Source organism: Drosophila rhopaloa, unplaced genomic scaffold (genome assembly GCF_018152115.1).
Source record: "Drosophila rhopaloa isolate 14029-0021.01 unplaced genomic scaffold, ASM1815211v1 contig_2, whole genome shotgun sequence".
Taxonomy (NCBI): domain Eukaryota; kingdom Metazoa; phylum Arthropoda; class Insecta; order Diptera; family Drosophilidae; genus Drosophila; species Drosophila rhopaloa.
This window is the reverse complement of record NW_025335083.1, coordinates 2,620,593-2,641,668: the sequence shown is the minus strand read 5'-3', so window position 1 is coordinate 2,641,668 and position 21,076 is coordinate 2,620,593. Positions and strand designations below refer to the sequence as shown.

Here is a 21,076-nt window from a genome sequence, read left to right as displayed (position 1 = left end):
GGAGAAATCTCGGTTGAGCTTCAAAAATTACACATTATTTTCAAACGTATGCAAATATATCTCACCGATTCTCATTGACGAAATGCGTTCTCTTAAGAAAAATACTTTACGTCGTACGACTGGTAGTTTAAGCTTTCAGAAATAATTTAAATTTAGTTTCTTGTCGATTTCCAACGCGTTCACAACCCAAAAACAGCGCCAGGGTATTGCGCCCGGTTCGCATGGCAGCTATCTATATAAGTATTTCGAGTGCTCGTGCGGTCGACGGTTATATTAAAGCTATATAAATATCCATGTGTGCGGCCCTGCCAGGGTGCATGAGATTGAAGAAAAATACAATTTGGAAGCGTTGCATTGCGTGGATCGTATTGAAGATATTGTAAACAAATATTTTTGAATCTCTCAGAAGAGGCAGCCATTTCCGATATTTCCGAAAAGTCTTGCATTTGAAATCCGCTGGAATATTTATAGGAAGTACGCTGCTTATTAGGAAGAAAAAAAACGATGCTATTTATAAATCACAGCTAATTTCTGTGTTCCTAAATGTTTTGTATTAAGTGAATGTTCCAAAATTAAATCAAAATATCGCGAACAAGGCAATAGCCTGTTGTGTGTGATCGAAAGTGAAAGAAAGGATTCGGGGATTGCATCCCTTGAAATGAATGTATATGTACATGGTGTAATCGGCAGGTAAATGCCGCTGAATAATCCGAAGCAAGACGCACAGAATCCCGACCCGACGGTTACGCAACACAGCTGAAAGATCCACACCGTCTACATCCAAGAGGCTGGCCCCATTCCCCGTCTTCCAGCCGCAAATTATTCTAAATGCGGAAGTATTTCGTGTGAGTCGATGGCGTTCTAAATTAAGTCACCGATTTTGCCAGTACCGCCGCAAAAAAACAGAACGGTTCAGATGAAAATAGATTAAAACGATGATAATTATTTATAAACGCACTAGGGATTTGCAACGCTCGAAAAAGAGTGAACAAAGTGAAGAGAAAGGAGTGGTGAAAGCTCCTTGCCTTTCTCTGCAGTTCGCTCTTACGTCCAATTTTTTGTTTTCGCCTAGAAACATGCGCAAGCGAAACCAATTCGCCTGCGCAACTTCCACCTGTGCTAGTTTATTTTCTCCTTGCTCTCTTGATCTCTCTAAAAATACACAATGGATCAGATGGATACATATTTGTTATTGTTTATATTTACCATTTATTTTCAGTTGTTTACTGTTTGTAAGTAGTGCATTGCTTGAAATTACAGATATAAACAAAATCTCGGCAAGTTAATTGGACTTACAAACATATCTTGATATAAAAAAACAACTTGGCTATAACTTCGATTTTTTTTATTTTTTTTATCAAAAATACATATTTTTAAACAAATACTAATTTTTTAAAATTTAATTCAATTTGTTTTGAAACCAAATAGGTGAACAGATAATTGCAATTGATTTATCACCTCCCTTACTCCCCTATTCTACGTCCTGGCATTATCAATTTTTGAAACAATTAAGCCTACTTTTGATAATAGCCTCTTTTAGTGCCAGTAGACTTCGGAAGACGTTCTATTGATTGCCACATTTAAACTGTAATTTGTTTCTTAAAAAAAAGTTTTAAGTACTTTAGTACATTGTCCTATGAATGATCCAGCAGTCTTAAAATATTTGTTTCCAAAATCAACGAGAACTTCGTTGAACATTTCAACATTTGTTTCAAGATTTCTAAATTACAATACAAAACATATTTTTACTTCCTTGATAGTAAAACTAAGTGAATGGTGAATGGTATCCTTTTGATCCAAAAACTTGCTTTCGTATGAATGTTATCTTAGTTCACAGTAAATTGCTTACCTGAACCAAGCACATACAAAACAGACCACTACTTCTAGCTAAAAAGTAATGGATTACATTTTCTTGTTTCAGTCATCAGAGCTGTAAATGGTCCTCATATGACATCGTTTTCGCTTTGGTTTCCCCTAGTTCAAAGAATTAAAAAAGAACAGTCAGTAGTTAAATGCAAAATGCAAAAAAAAGAAACGATTTTTGATTTTAACTATATAGACCTTATTTAAAAAATAATATTGGTTATCTATTTTTAAACCCTAATAAAGGGGTATAATTTCAGTCTATGTTTGCAACGCAACGTTTTAGGAGCAGAAGAGAGTCAAGACTTGAGATTATAGTCAGAACATAATAATATAAAAAGCTCATGCAAGTCTTAGTTAGATCTGCAATGGTTAAATATTAGATGAATATAATTTCTAGTTAATCTACTTTGCACAGAAATGTTTAGCCGGGGCTATCATCCTAGTTCAGGCTCTGGAAAGCCTTAAGTAGAATGATTTTGTTTGTATTAATTTAATACGGTCAATATGTATTCCGTATTGTAAACACCTCACGGGATGCCCATACTCCAATTTCGGACGGACTAGCGAAATAAATAGAGTCTTAGTGACATAAGGATCGAATTCTTTTTACCACCTTTTAATAATAGCAAGCACAAATCTAGCTTTATTAACCATGGATCAAAGATGATCAGAAAACTTTAGTTTTAGGTCTGAAAGGACATTTTGGCGTCCTAATAAAAGTTTGTTAACAAGAGTTCTTCTATCCAAAGAGTAGTAGGTCGCTTATTTTATAAAAAGTTTCCACTTAGAGCTGTTTAAATTTTAGTACATTATCCCGGTACCAGTCTTAAAACTTATTAAGATCAGATCTATTGTAATTCAAAAAGGGAGGAAATATCCTTATACTGCTGGCATAATATACCATCATCAGCAAACATAAGTTCACAGTTTAAGATTAATTACTTATAACTAAAGGAAGGTTGTTAAAAAAGAAGCGGTCAAAGATGGCTTTCCTGTAAGGCGCCAGAGGTAACAAGGAGAATATGAGAAAGAACATTTTTAAAAAGGACCCTTTGTGCCCTGCCACGCAGATCCATATTAGGAGATCAACTGGAAACCCTAACAAAGTCAAATGCTTTACTAAAGTCAGTGTAATTCACCTACTTTTCAAGCCCTTTATCACAAATGAAAAGAGCTCCAAAAGGTTAAGGGTTCTGATTTACGTTTTACAACGTGTAGACACGAAGATATAATTGATCTGCAGATGAAGAGTGGGTTAAAAAAAATATGAAATGCGGATTTAATTATATAAATTTATACGCACAAAAATCGTCGTTTTGCTAAATATTTTATTTTTTTAAAAGCTGCAATAGTAAATAAACTTCAGCTTGCGAAGAACAGAAAGCACTTTTGTTAGTTGTCGGTTAAAATCAGGCTTCGTAAAGCAGTACATATGTTTCGAAGTTTGAAAATTGAACATTCTAATTCTAAACAAACAGTTGGTTGAAAAAGTAAATCCGTCCTAAACATGTCTTGGTGTATTTATTTAAATAAACAACAACGAAAGCAAACTACGGCAAGCCGAACGGCTACATTTCGATTTCTATGCCTATATTACTAAAAACAATGGAGCTATGTTGATTTTGCGCTGCATTTTGCCATCGTTTCTAAAACAGCTATATGATATTGTAAAAAATATATGATATTGTAAAAGCGTAATTCTGATATGGTAAATAATTACTATATCTCAAAGGAGTGCGCTATATGGTATGAATGTCCGATTTGAATATAATTAAAACCGTAATTCCATAGTATTTAAATATTACCAAATCCCAAAAAACAAAACAACAAATTAAAAACAACCCTTGCTGAGGGTTTTATAATTTTTAGTATTATAGGTATAGAAATCGAATATTAGTCGTTGTAATAACTGCAAGAGGATATAAACTTCGGCTTGCCAAAGTTTGTCCCCTTTCTTGTTAATTGAAGAATTTAAGACTTTAAAAAAAAAATCCAAAGTTTTAAGGGAAATCGGGGCTTAACCCAGTAATAGTTGAATACCGTTTAAAAGGAATTATTAATAAGAAAATAAAATACAAAATCGTTTGACACTATTTTCAAAACATTAGCTATTTAAAAGTAATGGCCAAGTGCATGAAAACAACTGCACTTTGGTTGACAACGTTCTACTGTTTGATGTGCGTGTACAACATTCTTTTCTTGACTTGGTTTAATGCCAGAAATTCTTTAGTTTTGTATAGAACCGGTCGATTGGCATTCCCAATGTTGATCGCGCAAGCCATATATACATATGTGGATCCAAATGTACTAAAAATCTAGAAAACAAAATGTGCTGAAATCTTTTGCTATCCTGTTTAGTTTAAAATATAAATGAGTTTAAAATGAATAACTAGAAATTATAATTTGTTATTGATTAATATTTTTGACAAGAAGCAATTAATAAATAAATTAGTTTTTGTAGAAGAAATAATCAAATTTAAAAAACGTATTCAGGCATTAGCAAACAGAAATGCTTGCAAGCCCTTGAAGTTTAAATTCATTCTACAGAAGCTTTGCGATTAAACTTTTATTTTGGTGGCGCTGCAACGGATATCTCATATTTTAAACATTTCCAATTACAGAAAAAGAAAAGCTGATAAGTTGTACGAGAACAGATGCATCATCTGTACCCATCGCTAAAAGGCGATCAGCTCTGCCCCCTCGGCTTCCATCCCCAGACTCGTTATCCTACGCGATGTAAGCGCTGCTTCCGGGATTACAAGGAGCATGGAGCCCGTAGAGCCGGCGAAGAGGTGGCCGCCTCCTCGCCTAATCTCTCAGATGCCCAGAATTCGCGGTGAGTCTTTCGAATAGTTAAACCAATCGGATCAGAAATTAAACTCTTTACCTAGACCCTCTTCGCGGACGTGGACGTCAACTCAGAATCTTTCCAGCGCAAACACAACCAACGGCAATGATATAGGTATGAGTGGAACCTGTAAACGTATTATACAATGTCGTTAAAATGTATGAAGATCGTCATCTGTTAATTAAAGGCCTTATCATGTTTTTTTATAACATAAATGTGTTCTCATAAAAATTAAAACTAAATAAAGGATACGAGAACTTCCATTTATCTTCATTTACTAGAAACCTAATATAAGTACTAGATTTTGTTGAGTTGTTAATCAACAGTTTATTTAAAATTAAATCAGTTTGTTTACATGTGTAGCAATTGTGTTTGTTTTAAGAATTTTTAGTGCCGGTTATTATTAATACCTGTATTAATAAACATTTTACTATCGATTTCTCAATGCCCAGGACTCACGAATTCACGAATAAAGTCACTAAAGAGCTCGTCAAAAATTTTCAATTTTAAATCTTTCTTTTAATAATATCTTCGAATATTAATCGGTGGCGCCACATTAAAATTTCAACCTTTTTAAAAAGTTGTTAGCTTAAAAGTGTTTTTGAAGGGGTAACATATAAATTTGCCTGTTTCAATCATTTTGTTATTCCGATCTAGGTTTTTTGTATCAATCCCTACATTGAGAAATCGTTTTCCAAATATTTAGTTCTTTAAGTTGCTTAAATAGACGTTACGAATCTTAATCACGTGTTTGTTTTGTATCTCTCTCACTCTCACACTGCGTTTGCACAAAAACCAACACCAACTGTGCCATCTCTGTCGCTCTGTGTCTGTCTCTCTATCTCTCTCTCTCAACACTAATATCTGCATTCAATGAACCGCTATTGTTAACTACTACCATGCGTCGCGTGATCTGTACTGTGCTCCCGCTCTCTCTCTCGCTCGTTCCGTGGCATCCGTTTGTCGCACTCACGTATGCGAGCGCAATTCAACGCTAATTGCAACCTCCAACTCACAATTTGCGCCTGCATGCCGGCACCTGACGTCCTTACTGAACCCAGTTGTCCACTTCAATGTAGAGCTGAAGAAGCGTCCGCAGTCATGGGCCTCCACGCCGGATATCGACGAGCCGGACGATGCCGGACGCCGTCCGCAAGCACCGACCACCAGTCGAGCAGCCGCCGTCGAGAATCATGATGTGGCTGTTACGTTGAAGCTGCCGGTGCCGCCACGGCGACACACAACCGCCTTAGACATCAAGGAGGTAAGATATGGATCGTCTTTAAGAAGCTTTATACAGATTTTGTATAGAGATGTGGTTTTATGCTTATATACATACATACATATGCATATTAGGTTGGCCGCCAAATATTTTCAATATTTATTCTCTCCCTATGTTTTATATGTTTATGTATGTACATACATATGTATACATATGTAGCCTTCCACACTTAAAATGTTCTATACCTTCTAAAGTAATGGTAATAATAGATATTAACATAATAAGAATTGTAGTGTTAGTTTTGACATATTACAACATTTTGAAATAAACTTGCGCTGCGTCAGAAAATAAAGAATCTTCATGCTAAGTCCCAAATCTGCGGGGGTTATAGTTTCCTAGATCTCAACGTTCATGGGGACGGAAAGACAGACGTGGCTTACTCGACTATGCTATTGATCCTGATAAAGAATATATGTAAATACTTTATAGGGCCGGAAACGCATCATTGCACTAGTTATATACTTTAATTACTCTACGAGTATCGGGTATAAAGATTTCAAAAAATGGGATTTTTCCTCTTCTGTCCCAAAAAACCAAGTCCTCCTTCCTTATTTCCTACCAAAATAAAAGAGGCTAGTAAGCTCAGTAAATTATACTCGGATAGTTTCTCCTATTTATTTACCAATTTTGTGTGTACAGTAACCTAGTAAAAGCCGGAGATTCTTTGATTCTCCTGATAAGTAAACAACCTACAGGCTGCTCGTTTTGTTTCAAATGCAGAAGGCATTTGCCTTTTAAGAACGTTACCACTTACGCAAAATGGTATACCTTATCTTTTGAAATTCGTAACTTCCAACTTTTTTGGAATTATTCCCCTTCCTAAGAAGGAAATACAATTACAGAGGTATCTCTAAGTTGTCCGCTTTTCCAAAGGTTTTTGAAAAAAATTTTTTTTCCATTTCAACATCGATTTATAAGGCGACAAACCTCATGGAGTTAACGTCTTGTGTAAACAAATGACATCAGCTACAGCTACATACAGCTACATTATATTTGTATTTTGCTTTAGGCTTGTTTTAAATATATCTCTTAAGTTGTAACAGCTTTATAAATTTAGTATTACAAATCTTTTTTCTAATACTCATCCTGTGCAGGTGGAACAAGCTCTATTACCGCCAACCCGTGTCACATCCTCACCCAGTAAAACTTCAAGTATTCCAGATGAGTTAGTCATCCTATCGACAGACAGTCTAGCAGAGCGTGTCCGCAAAATGAATCTTCTTAAGAAACAGCGGAGTCTGAACTCCAGGGAAAACAGTCGGGAGCGTTCCGTTCCACGGAGAGAAGAGTGAGTTTAACAAAATATATTTGATTTAGTAATGGCTGTATAACCAACCATATAAACAAGCTTTTTATTGAAAAGTAAACCTTTGGAAAGCCATTTTTTATAATATAATTTAATCAACTGATTCGCAATGTATTCTTAACCATTAGAGAAAGTGAGTCCACAGCTGTCTCAGCACCCGTGGTTCCCGATCGTCCAGAGCGCAGCAAGTCCGGAACTAACTTAAATCAAACGCCCCAAGCCGAGCTGAAGCGAGCCTCCTTGCCGCCAAAGAAAGTGGCGGTCCCAGCCATCACGACATCGTCCAGCACCAGTGGCACCACCTCCCTGAAGATCTCCACTTCCGGCAGCGAAGTGAAGGCCTCGTCCTTGAGTTCATCGACGAGCTCCAGTTCGGTTCGCCGCAAGGAGGTGGAACCAGTGGTTAAAAAAGAAATCAAAAGACAAACCGTACCCGCAGCATCGGCATCCCACTCTAATAACAGCACCATTGCCACTCCATCCAAGTCACAGGACTCACAGGCTATGCAGGAGCAAATGAAGACGCTGCGAGAGGATCTGGAGACGATGAAGACACGGGCTGAAAGAGCGGAGCGGGATAAGAGTGATATTCTTCTGCGGCGACTGGCCTCTATGGATACCGCCTCCAATCGGACCGCCGCCTCGGAGGCACTTAATCTCCAGCAGAAGCTGAACGACATGAAGGAGCAATTGGACCGCGTCACCGAGGACAAACGCAGGCTTAACCTGCGAATGAAGGAGCTGGAAAACAAGGGCAGCGAGTCCGAGCTCCGAAGAAAGCTGCAGGCCGCCGAGCAGATTTGCGAGGAGTTGATGGAGGAAAACCAAAGCGCAAAGAAGGAGATACTCAACCTGCAGGCCGAGATGGACGAGGTGCAGGACACGTTCCGCGATGACGAGGTAAAGGCTAAGACCAGTCTCCAGAAGGATCTCGAAAAGGCCACCAAGAACTGTCGAATCCTCAGTTTTAAGTTGAAGAAGAGCGACCGTAAGATCGAGACCCTTGAGCAGGAGCGGCAAAGCTCCTTTAACGCTGAACTGTGCAACAAGGTCAAGAAACTGGAAGAAGAGCTGCGTTTCTCCAATGATCTCACAAGGAAGTTGCAGGTGAGTGATCATAGAGAATTATAAAAATGCATACAAAAAGAATTCTTCAAAAACCAGGCAGAGGCCGAGGAGCTTCGCAATCCGGGCAAGAAGAAGGCACCTATGCTCGGCGTCCTGGGCAAATCCACATCGGCGGATGCCAAGATCACCCGAGAGTCCCTTACACGAGGCGGATCCCAGGAGGATCCTCAGCACCTTCAGCGCGAGCTACAGGACTCGATTGAACGCGAGACGGATCTGAAGGACCAACTGAAATTCGCCGAAGAGGAGGTAATGGCACATGACTCACAAAACTCACCCGAATAATCATTTCACCATTTTCGCGAAGCTTCAGCGATTCAGGAATCGCAAGCAAAACCGTGTTAGATTCAGTTGTGGCACTCAAACCGCTTCTGACACGCCCCTCGAGGTGATGGCTTTTCCTCGAGGCACACAAACTTTGGCCATTAGCCAGAGCGAAAAATCTACCAGTTTGGAGAACTTGGTGACCTCTAAAGAGGCTGTTACCCAAACAGATCTTGAATCGATCGATCCAAATGCTTCAACGGAACGGGAAACAATGCGGTCCCCATTTGTGGGACTTTTTCCACCTTCATCATCCGCCAGGGTCGGCCAGTCTGGTTCCTTGCTCTTCCCCAGCGCCATTTCGCGTATCCTTATGACTGGATCAGGTACCAAGAACCTAGCCAGGAGGATTAGTCGAAGGATACGATCCGAACCAATGCCTTTTCCTGTTTAGCAAATATTTGTAAAAGTAGTTTAAGTTCTGTTCCTTAGACAGAGCTCTCCAAAACTATTTTTATCCTCGAATACGATCTCTGAATGGTCCATTCAATCTACCCTGTGCCTCACTCTTCCTTATTCACTTGCAATAAAAAAAGTTTTTGTGTTTCAGGCTGAACATTTGAGGAAAAAGGTGACTCGTTTCGAGGATGAAAATGAGTCTTTGATGATGCAGTTGAAAAAAATGGCAACGCGCTCAAGAAGTACGAACCAAACGATACACCCAAGTAGAGAATTGATTTAACTAAATAATTAACCTTAGCTCGTAGACAAGTTAATGAAGTTGAAATCATTTAAATCGTACAGCCATGGTTGTCACTTTGACAGAGTCAACTGATTTACAGTGGTTTACAATGATTCTAAAAAAATTATCAAAGGCGACGTTTTTGGTTTAATTAAGTGACAACCGTGGAATTTAACCGTCATTCACTTAGGCTAAGGTCGCAAAAACTCTTTAAACAACGCGACTTAACATATATTTTTTCCTTTTTTTAACATAATTTTGAGGGTTTTAATAACCAACTAACTTGATTTTTCATGCGCTTATTAATGAATAAACCGAATCAGTCTTTTGCCATTTTTTGCGGCTGCTCATTTAATTAACTGTATCTAATCAAAAAAACCCTTATCTAAATTTGAGTTGCTAATAACTAACTAAACCCGCAATTAAAATAAAAAATATCAACTTAAATGATAAATAATGTTCTGACCTACCATTAGGTCGCAAGCTGAGTCCCACACCGCATCCTCACCGACTGGCACCCGAAGTTCACGCCGATCGCGATGAGGGAATCTCCGACGAGGATGATCCCGCCGAGCTTAGGATTCTGTTGGAGCTTAACGAACAGGAGGCCTCTATTCTGCGGCTCAAAGTGGAGGATCTGGAGAAAGAGAATGCCGAGTCCAAGAAGTACGTGAGGGAACTCCAGGCCAAGCTCAGACAGGACAGCTCCAATGGCAGCAAATCCTCTCTACTGAGTTTCGGCACCTCGTCCAGTGCGGCCGAAAAGAAGTTGAAGACCCTCAACGAGGAGTTGGGACAACTTCGCAGGACGCTGTTGGAAAAGGAACAGGCGGTGGACAAATTGAAGGATCAGCTCAGCAAATTGGACACCCTCGAAACCGAAAATGAAAAGTTGGCCAAGGAAAACAAGCGTCTACTGGCGCTGCGAAAAGCGAGCGAGAAGACCGGGGAGGTGGATCAAAAGATGAAGGAATCCCTGGCGTTGGCCCAGCGTGAAAGGGATGAGCTAACGGCCCGTCTCAAGCGGATGCAGTTGGAGGCGGAGGACAAGCTGCCACCACGTTCCGCCAAAAGAGTCAACGACCTGACGCCCAAGAGCCACCTTAAAAAGTGGGTGGAAGAACTGGAGGACGAAATTGGCGAAATGCGTGTCATGCTCAGTTCCAGTGGAACCGAGCAGCTCAAGGCCCTGCAAACGGCCAAGGGAACTCTGGAGGAGGACTTGAGGAAATGTAAGCAAAAACTGTCCCTGGCCGAAGGTGATGTCCAGCGATTGAAGCTTCTGAACGGAGCCAGCAGCAAAGTCGGCGATTTGGAACAGAAGCTTAAACAAAGCGATGAGGACACAAAAAAGCTAAATTCAAAGATGAAAGACTTGGAGGAAAAGGTCAAGAAGCAGGAGGCTCAATTGAAACTTGGTGAAACGACAAAATCTAGTTGGGAAACGCAAAGTAAGCGGGAGAAGGAGAAGCTGTCCAGCCTGGAGAAGGACATCGAAAAACAGGCCAAAGAAAAGAACAAGTTGGAGGACAAGATCACTCAGCTCGAGGCCGATCTGGTCAGTGCCAAGAAGTCATCCGAAAAGAGCAAGTCCAATCTGGAGAAGGAGATCAAGGATCTCAAGACCAAAGCAAACAAATCGGACAGCAAGCAGGTGCAGGACCTTAAGAAGCAGATGGAGGAGGTCCAGGCTTTATTAAGCTCCGAACAGAAGCGCTACGAAGACCTCAACAACCACTGGGAGAAGCTCTCTGAAGAAACCATTCTGATGCGAGCGCAACTCACCACCGAGAAGCAGAGTCTCCAGTCCGAACTGAGCGCCCACAAGCAGAAGATCTCCGAAATGGACACCATCCGCATCGAGCGCACCGACATGGCAAGGAAGTTGAGTGAGGCCCAGAAAAAGATCGCCGATCTGCAGGCCAAGGCTCTCAAGGCCGTCAATGGCAACGGGAACGAGTACGAGCGCACCGTCCTAAAGAACAAGCTGTCGGAGAAGGAGCACGAGTACGAACGGCTGCGTCGGGAGAACGAGATGAACATCGACCTGGTCTTCCAGCTTCGCAAGGATAACGACGATCTGAACAGCAAGCTCAGCGACTACAATAGAATCGAGCAGGCCCAATCTTCGCTAAATGGACACGGAGCGAGGCGCGAGGCAGAGATCAGGGAGCTCAAAGAACAGTAAGTTAACTTACATTTATATTTTGTATTATTAGTATTTAATTACCTGATTAAACTCTTTTCAATTAAAACATTGATTCGATATGAAACTCCAGGCGGAGAGAGTGTATTAAAGGGTATTAAAACTTCGGCTTGCCGAAGTTAGCTTCCGTCCTCGTTTTACTTCATTTTTTTATATTCTGCCTAAGTTTTCAAATTATTATATTATTATTAAATTATTATATACAAAATTGCATTTATTTGTATTTTTCTTAAATTCCATAAAAATTAATTTTTTTCCATAAAGATTACAGAGCACCGAACTGCAGATGAAATCCGAAGTGGCCACTGTTCGACTTCGCTATGAGCAACAGGTTAAGAACCTTGGCGGTGAACTTAACTCAATGCAGGTAAGAAAAAATAAAAACATTGCGATATTTAGAGATAAGCCATGTTCTTTCACAACAGCGCCAATGTGAACGGTTCAAAAAGGATCGCGATGCCTTTAAGCAGATGCTGGAAGTGGCCCAGAAGAAGATTGGCGACCTCAAGGCCAACAACACGGGAAGACAGAGTCGTGGATCCATGCACAGCAGCGATGACGATGACAAGAGCAAGATTGCCTACCTAGAACAGCAGGTATGATTACATATTTTTTAAGTTGTACAATTGAGTCACTGCCTGCGACATATTTGGGCGCTACTGATCATAAATGGTTACGGGCTTGAACTAATTTGTTTTACGATTGTAGATTGGCCATCTAGAGGATCAGTTGGTCGAGTCCCGCCTGGAATCGAGCAAGATAAAAACAGAACTCGTTTCCGAGCGCAGTGCCAACGAGATCAAGATATCGGAGATGCAATCGAAGCTCAACGAGTTCGAAGAGGAGCGCGTCATCGGGTCGGGCAGCACCAAGTTGCCGGGAATGAAAACCAAGCTGGAGCTGTCCTGGCAGAAGGAGCGCGAGGATCAGCAGCGACTACTGCAGGAAACCTCCACGCTTGCGCGAGATCTACGCCAAACCCTCTTCGAGGTGGAACGGGAGCGTGACAAGGAGCGACTGGAGTCCAAGCGGAAGCTCGACCAGATCAAGCGGGCCACCGAAGAGGAAATGGAAGAGGGTCGCAAAAAGATTGCCGAGCTGCAGTGTGATCTACTGGAGCTCCGCGATGTCCACGCAAAGTTGCGTACCTCCAACGAGAAGTTGAGGCGCGAGGTGAGTGGTATTATATTGCACCAGGAGGTCTATTTCATTAGATAAAATGAAATCGTTTTAAAATGTATAATATCATACCTTTAATAACCCTTGACTGAAATGCATTATTTGTGAATTTTAATTATTCGACCTTAAGGCTTAAGGTCAAAATAATATACAATTTCTAATAATAAATAACAAGAAATGCTTTACGGTGCTTGAACTGGAATGAAAATTTTATAATTTCTTCTTATTCAAATAGACTACTTTTTTTCTTTTGTTATATTTATTGTTAAACACGCCACACAAGGAGGGACCTTGTTTTCGCGTATTGTCAAATTAATTAATTTACCTTCCCAAGCCAACCGTAGAACGATGGTTGCTAAATGTGTTAATTCATTACCTTATTCGTGGTGAGCTTGATAGCCCCGACTTAACTCTTCTGTGTCAAGTAGATTAACTAGAAGTTATATTCCCCTAGTATTAAATTATTATCGATCTATCTATGACTTGTTTTGACTATACTAAACTTATCGCTATAATCTGAAACTAAAAAAAAATATATATAATATGCAAGTTGCAACGCGCCGCATGAGCGACTATATCATATGGCTTTTATAGATAATTTTGGAAACATATTTATTAATTATTACTTCGTTGTTTTTAAGCATACACGCATTATAAACTTTAAATGGTCTATATAAGTTTGGTTATTTTCTTGTTGATTTAGCAAGTGATGTAGTCCTTCTGAAGCATAATTTTTTTTTTCCATTTTTCTTTTAAATTTTCTTGAAAATTTGTTGTTTTTTGTTATTTGTAAACGCATAAATGAGAAGATAAAGTAAACATCAACGAATGCGATCTGCGTTATTATTTATTTATGAAATATTAATAAAAAGAAATAAAGAACATTTTTACGATTTTATATCAATAGATCTTAAACATTTAAGAAAGCATTGCAATTATAGGTGTATTTTGCCTAGATACAACACAATGAACTGGGTTTCCAATCCTTACTCATTTTACCGGTGCCTTTTTTAATATGGTCACCAAGCATTTTGACTATCCCTTACCCACTCTCCCCAAAATAATGCATTATCGAAAATAAATAAATTCATGTGCAATTGGAATTTCACCACTCACCAGTTAATACTCAATGTCTTTGATTTCAGCGTGAACGCTACGAAAAAGAGCTGATAAAACGACGAATGGAGGCAGATGGCGGAGATCGTAAGGTGGGCGCACTTTTGCAGACCGTGGACGAGCTGGTGAAGATTGCTCCCGACTTGAAAATGGTCGGCAGCGCGGGATCAGCCCGCAGCAGCAGCTCTGGGTACGACAAGAACTTGCGTCCGGATCAGCCGAATGTGCGTCGCAGTCGGTCGCCATCGCCCACCCTGAGCAGTTCTCAGATCACCAGTGTCCTGGCCAGACTGGCGGAAGCCTCGGAGGAGCTGCGCAAGTTCCAGCGGGTGAACGAGGACGAACAGGAGCGCAGCCGGATGAGGCGGAGTAATCTGCGTCGAGCTGCCTCCCAGGAGAACGATCCGCACGGCAGCACCAGTTCGGTCGCAAGTGCAGCTGGATCGCAACGGGGCGGAGGTCGGTTGTCCCGGAATTCGTCAAACAATGGGAGTCTGATTCGGAAGAGCCTTTCACTGGACCACTCCATACAAAGGGATCAGGTAAGCTGAGCAAAGAAACTTTCGCGAATCATTATGATTTAACTGTCTTATTATATATACACTTGGCCCTCGCTTAACACGGGGGTTACGTTCCTAGAAATCCTCATGTTAAGCGAAACATGGATTCAGTACAAAATAAGGGGTTACGTTCTCAAAATTCAAAATTGGCAGCAAAAAAAAAATGTATTTTTAAATTTGGTCTGTTTTTATTAAAGTTTCATACATTTGTTCAAAAATAAAAATTGGTATTAAATTAAAAAAGTTGCTTCACATAATTAACTAACAGGTTAAACTTTATAGAAACTTAAAAATGTTCAAAAGTATGGAGTTCATATATTTCTATTTATATCGAATTTGAAATGCATTTGGTAGCATTTATAGTTTAAGCCAGATTGTTTCAACATGTTTTCTTTTTTGGTGGATCCTTATCAAAAAAAATCAGTCATTTTTGATTGTTTTGTGGCTTTTAAAGCTTTATTTTATTTTGCAATCGTTAAGAACGAGGTTTTTAGCGTGTTAAATGCGGGATGGAAGCAAATTTGTAACCGTGTAAGACCGAGTTCGTGCTAAAGGAGTCCGTTTTAAGCGAGGGCCAAGTGTATTTTAATATATGAAAATGTATTTGCTAAATTATATTTACAAATTATATGGGCAAAAATGGTTTATATCATTAACATTTTACATTTAAAAACAAATATATTTGTTGTTAACACCAAATCAACTTCAACTGTGCTCGCAGAATATTTGGCGTCAAGACGACGGCAGTGTGTCCTCCATGCAATCTATAGACTCCGAACTGGGTGGCCTGGTGAGGGACTCCAGCTTGGACTCCCGCCTGGACTCGCGACTATCCGGTGGGTCCACCCAGAGCGACATACCACGGGGACCTCGCAAGAAGAAGAAGGGCATCATGGGCAAGCTGCGCAGCCTGACCAAAAGCAGTCGCAATTCCGAGAGTGAAATATCAGTGAGGCTAAGCCAAAGAAAAATATGTGGTCCTTCCCTTCCAATAAATGTTATCTTCTGGTAGATTCAAGGATCTGACTCGGACATCAGCGTCGCCAGTGACTTGAGATCGAGCAAGAAGGATCTTCGAGGCCGGCTTTCGGGAATGTTCAAGCGTTCCGGCTCCAACTCCCGCAGCGAGAGCATGGAGCGGGCCGGAACCGATCAGAGACCCGTGGCCGTCACTGTCGTGGGACATCCTGATGGACCGCAACCACGAGAGCCGCCGCCTGCCAATTCCCTCACTCCCAGACCCATACGTTCTGTAAGATATTCGAACTCTCATTGAAATGTGGAATTAATCGGATTGCCCATTGCAGATCCCCAAGCCGCCCAGCGGCGGTGCACCCACGACACCAACCACAAGACGTAGAGTAGCCAAGTAGTCGCCACTGGTTAATAGGTTTCAATCTCATAGGATTCATCGTAGCTGCAGACGTTCGAATAACCCTCGCTCTCATTGGCTCCCGAATTGGAATGTTTACTCTTGCCAAGCCATCATAATTATTTGTTTTGAATAGTTTACTACATTTTTATTTGAACTCTCAGCCGAAATAAAGTCATTTTCAAATAATTCCTCAAAAGTCTGGTTTCTGATCTATAAAGGGGAACTCCTTGTCTACTTCTATAAGGAAAAAATGTACATATTCTTTATTTTATCGCAAGGAGGAAAACCAACATTAATGTAAATCAATCCAGCGGATAGAACGCCCATTAGAATTGGACATGTGGCATGAAAATGTCCCCAAAATGTCGTTGGTCTATCCAAATGGGCAACAAAAAAGGACACGGAACTAAGAAGGAATAGCACCACAAGTTCCAGCATTGAAATTTATAGAAGTTCACACTTTCCTTTTCCGAAAATAAATACATATTTATGCCCTAACAGGAATTTCAAATGCTTTACGAATACTTCTTTCAAACTTAGCTGTCATTCCAAATCCAAATACTAAGATATGGACATTGTACATACGTACAATTTAATCCCAGGAATGATCGATCAGTACACGACTTAAATAAAAAGAGTGAGTGACATTTATTCTATTTACTTCCAATTTATGTATATATTCAAAGTATTTTGTTTTGCTTAAAACTTGTTTTTACTTTCATGTTTTGTTTGTTTTTTACACACTACATTAATTTTGTTTGTTAAATATAATTTCAAAATGTATATTTAATTTGCTTATTGTTTTTTACTCCACTTGTGTCTGTTATTTAAATGAATTCAAGGTAAAACAATATAGCTTAAAACATTTGCTTAGGGTTTTTTAATAGACCAATCCAATATGCAAACAAAGTTACACGTTTCAATTTGATGTCATTTTGAGTAAGTGGCATGTTCAAATAAGTAAAATCTATTGATTGAATAGCCCTTTAAGGATATGGGTAGAAAGGGAGGATATATGTGGGTTGTACGTAAATCCAGTGCGAGACGAGACGTATGTAGGGGGTACGTTGCATTATTTATTTGTGTAGTAATTACTTATCGCGTTTGCGTTTCATGCTTGCTTGAGTTACATTTATACATTTATGGAAATTTTTATTGGAGATTAAGTTCAGATCAGTTTTCAGCTTCCGTTTTCGGCTCTGGTTCTTCTTCTGATAGGTAGTGTATGTGTTTGTCTGTGTTTCTTGTTTTGCACCAGAACATGTATATTTATAAATCTTTGTATGCAAATTTTCGTTTACTGGCTTATTTAGGTTGTGAATTTTTGTCTCTTCAATGCTTTTCTGTTGTTTTAAAAGTTGTTCGATTAAGTTTTTAGCATTCTTTAGTATTAGTAACAATTTCCTCACTTGCGGCTCTTATTCTCGTTTTGTATGTTTAAATCCTTATTTCCTTTTTTATTTTTTCGATTTTTGTTTTGATATTACTTAGGCACTGTGTTCGTATTACATTAAAGAATTAATTTAAAATTTAAATTTAGGTATGTATAAATACATTGTAAAAAATTTCTTTAAGTTTACCGTAAACTAAAATCTTGCAACGCTATATGTATTTCATTTTTAAGTTTTCCTTGTTACTCTCATTATTTTCCTTTGTTGATGTCCTTGTATATATGTATGTAAGTTAAGTTAAGTTTAATCCTGACCTGAATGCCATTTCTTAAGCACTGTACCACGTTCGCCCAGCTGCCATCAATCGCTAATGTTAAACTCCTATTTATTCCTTCGCTATCTCGATCTAAAAGTACGTGTAGAAAAGTCTAGAAAATGATTTAAAATGAATGATTGGAAAATGTCAAAACGTAGCTATCTCTCCAGTTTCCCTTCAAGTTTCCGTTTCTCCTACAGACCCAAGGCGCAACACTTATATGCCTAAAATCGTTACAATCTGGTTTACAAGTAAGTCCTATATATTTATATGCATTTTTTAGGAGGTTTCTATGTGTCTCTGAGTTAGTCGTACGTTCGTACAACTAACTGTTTCAGTATCAGTTTAAGATTCCAGTTTCCTTAGTTTCTGTTGGTAAAAAATTCAAATTCATTAAAGGTTTTCTTTTTGGCTTACAAACGCTTAAATCTTCATTATCATGATTCGGTTTCATTATTCTTATGTACCATGCTACCTGCGTTTTGTTTTGTTGCTGACTTTGTAATTTATATTATGTAGCTTCCCTTTCTTCTTATCAACAAAAATGGAGAAAATAAAATCTACTTTTCATAATGTACAGAATTGGCTAGGACGAAAACGAAAGAAATTCAATTTGAGTACAATTTTAGTGGTAACAAAAATCTTATACGAACTTATGTTGGTAGCCTATTCATCAGTGATTTATTCGAGTTACGAGTTGTATAGTTCAGTGTTTTAGCCTTTTTCTGTTCAACATTGACTCGCCATGAACTGCTCCTCCATTATGTTGCCTTTCGTTTACAGTCTCAATTTTGTTTTTTTTTGTGTTTTGTTTTATTTTGGTTACTTTGCTTAGTTTTCCTCTTTTTTTCTGTTTTTCCTTATTTTTGTCTATTTTGTATTTATTATTAGTATTATTAACTACATACAAATTAGTTTTTGTTCACTATTCTCTGCATTTGTTACATTTTAAATTACCATATACATACATACCTCGTTTCGAATTTTTGCTTAAGAACGAACGAAAGTCGGGCTATAAAAGGGATGAGTGTGATGTCGACTAACTAAGTATTACATAACTTGTCTCTTAACTTGCAGGTATTAACAACTATCATTCAACTTGCTTTGATTTTCCACTTCTCTTAACCGAATACGTATTTTTTCCTACCCAATCATTGGGAAACTGTTATTGATATTTATGGGGGAAATCATAAAAGAGAATCAAATTGTAATGCAGATACAAAACATGCCACCCACATACATATGTAGAATGTATGCCTGTTGATCTTTAATCTTATTGATTTCATTTATTTTTTGGTTGTTCTTGTACCTCTGAGATGTCCTATATAAATTTATTCGTTACAAAAAGGTGTCTTAGGTGGAATCGTTTTGTCTTAGGAATTTAGCTTAGATATCTGTTAAATCTCATCTTATTTCAAATCATTCTAGTCTTTAATCGCTAAGAGTATTTCATTGCATGAAAACACTCTCATTTTTGGGGGTTAGAAAAGCGGGAGGTCTTGGGGATATGGGACAAAACAAATTTAAACTTCTAGCCTGCTAGCGTAGTTAGAAAATGATCTGAGTGTACCGAGTTTTGTGTGTTTGTTCAATAGATGTTCTTAGCTTAACACTAATGGTACCAGTCGACATTTCCGATTCGTAAACAAATTCGAGAAAACTTAATTGTAAGAATTATAGATCGAATGTATTGATAAGTATCAAGTTCATTTCTCTCTTCTCCTAGAGCTATTTTTATGCAAATACGTACGTAGAGCTTTACAATGTATACAAAAAGCATTCTCTTCAGTGATTTTTGGTTGCATTTTGGCGCATCATTCGTAAGTTAGCTTATTAGTATGTTAAATAATATAACCCTTACATTATTGTTTCATCTGTGGTTCCTATAATCTCTTCATTAGAAACGTCGAAAAGTCGAAACCAATCTGATAAAAACAAATGCAACAATAAAAAGTCAAAGGAAATGTTGGATAAGCTGTAGAAATCAAACCAATACCGATACACAATGGTCGATAACAGTCAATCATTAATTGGCCAATAAGTAAACCAACAATAATGAATGAACAAAACCCATATTCACAAAATGACATCAAATGTGAAAGGAAAATAAACGAAACAATCTGATTTTGGTTATTATTTTGCGTTTCTGGTGCTCCAATGTAAATGTGAATTCTCCGGTTGCCTGGACATATCGAGTTCGTTCACCTCCGTTGCGATTGGACTTTGTCTGCAACAATTTTTTCAAGTGTACTTATGTGTGTGTGAGTGTACTGACAAACATTTACACTTAATTTTAAATTTTCTTATTTTCTTCTCTGTTTTAACTTGAAAGTGCAACACTTTGTTTAATACAATATTTAAATTTATTTTACTGTTAAATCGTTATATGTTATAGTTAATATGTATATAATATATATAGTTGTATATAGTAGGTTTTTCAATATAATTTTTTGTTTATTTATTACGTTTACGATGCACATATATTGTATGTAGTTTATTTTGAATATCTTTTAAGTTTATGTTAATTAAAACAAATAATTTTTGTTGTATTTAACTTTTAAACAATATGTTAGAAAATGAAATTCTTTTACAATTAACAGTCAGTGTGTTTTGTCTTCTAAAAAGTTCTAACCGCTCGAATTAGGTAATAATTTTACTTTAACCGCCACCTAGTAAATGTTAATTATTTAAAAATTTTTCTCTTCAGATAGGTTTCATAATTAAGACGGAAATCATATTCAGATATATAAACCACCTGTAAATAAAATGGTTCATCTTAAATTACATCAGGTTGATTTGTTGTCCATTTTTTAACATTATTTTAAACCGCTGTTGATTTTTTATTTTTCTGGGTGCACTCATAGCAAATTAATGATGGTGTTGTTGGTTGCTGCAATGCTGACCGATACTAAAATGACAAAAGTCAATAGCACTCCTCTCCACATACTTTGAACTCGAAAGCTGATCGATCACCTGATCGGCCGATCCACTCGCGCGTCATGCCCTCACCTTGCCGCCCATTTCGCTGACCTCGGCGTGACCTCTTCGACAACACGAACAAAAAAAACAGACACATACAATCACACTCAGGCACGCACACCGATACAAAACGATACAGTGAAAAGATAAAGACTAAAATTCAATAAATTTTCATTTGTTTTTTTTTGTCAAAAATCGAAACGTTTTTTACACGTTTACTTTACTCGTTTACTTGCTCATTGTTTAGCATTTTTTGCTTTTGTTGTGTTGATTTTTTTAAAATTGTATAATTAGTTATAAAATGTAAGCATATGTATTGTAATTTAAACGAAATTAAATTAAGAATTTATATCTGTAGGATTTGTTTTGTAGTAATAGAGTACAAATTATACGAAGAACACTAAGCAATAAATCACCGAAAAATAAAGTAAAGTATTTGTATTGTATATTGTAATTAAATGTATGTATTGTAAATTGATTTGTTGTAAATAAACAAATTAAAAATTAGTGTATGGTAT

The 21,076-nt window shown here is 38.1% G+C and overlaps 2 protein-coding genes across 4 annotated transcripts; one reads left to right on the top strand and one right to left on the bottom strand.

Annotated features, from left to right (window-relative positions):
• The first annotated feature begins 114 nt into the window (after window positions 1-114).
• On the top strand, window positions 115-16,058 carry LOC108050342 (myosin-2 heavy chain). Of its 3 annotated transcripts, XM_017131980.2 has the most exons (17): window positions 118-379; window positions 472-845; window positions 4,488-4,702; window positions 4,758-4,828; window positions 5,776-5,978; window positions 7,091-7,284; window positions 7,431-8,409; window positions 8,467-8,679; window positions 9,305-9,395; window positions 9,913-11,620; window positions 11,907-12,009; window positions 12,068-12,238; window positions 12,351-12,815; window positions 13,967-14,479; window positions 15,219-15,446; window positions 15,510-15,749; window positions 15,805-16,058. In XM_017131980.2, exons 3-17 carry the CDS (start codon window positions 4,521-4,523, stop codon window positions 15,868-15,870), a joined length of 5,427 nt encoding a protein of 1,808 aa, XP_016987469.1. In that variant the 5' UTR covers window positions 118-379; window positions 472-845; window positions 4,488-4,520; the 3' UTR covers window positions 15,871-16,058. The 3 variants fall into 3 exon arrangements, with proteins under 3 accessions (XP_016987471.1, XP_016987469.1, XP_016987470.1); XM_017131982.2 differs by lacking the exon at window positions 9,305-9,395 and adding an exon at window positions 8,738-9,080 and having other exon boundaries at window positions 115-845; window positions 5,794-5,978; XM_017131981.2 differs by having other exon boundaries at window positions 119-845; window positions 5,794-5,978.
• A 25-nt stretch (window positions 16,059-16,083) lies between these two features.
• On the bottom strand, window positions 16,084-20,946 carry LOC108050347. Its single transcript, XM_017131989.2, has one exon. The coding sequence runs from the start codon at window positions 16,308-16,310 to the stop codon at window positions 16,110-16,112; it is 201 nt and encodes a 66-aa protein (XP_016987478.1). The 5' UTR covers window positions 16,311-20,946; the 3' UTR covers window positions 16,084-16,109.
• Between the last annotated feature and the right edge of the window lie 130 nt (window positions 20,947-21,076).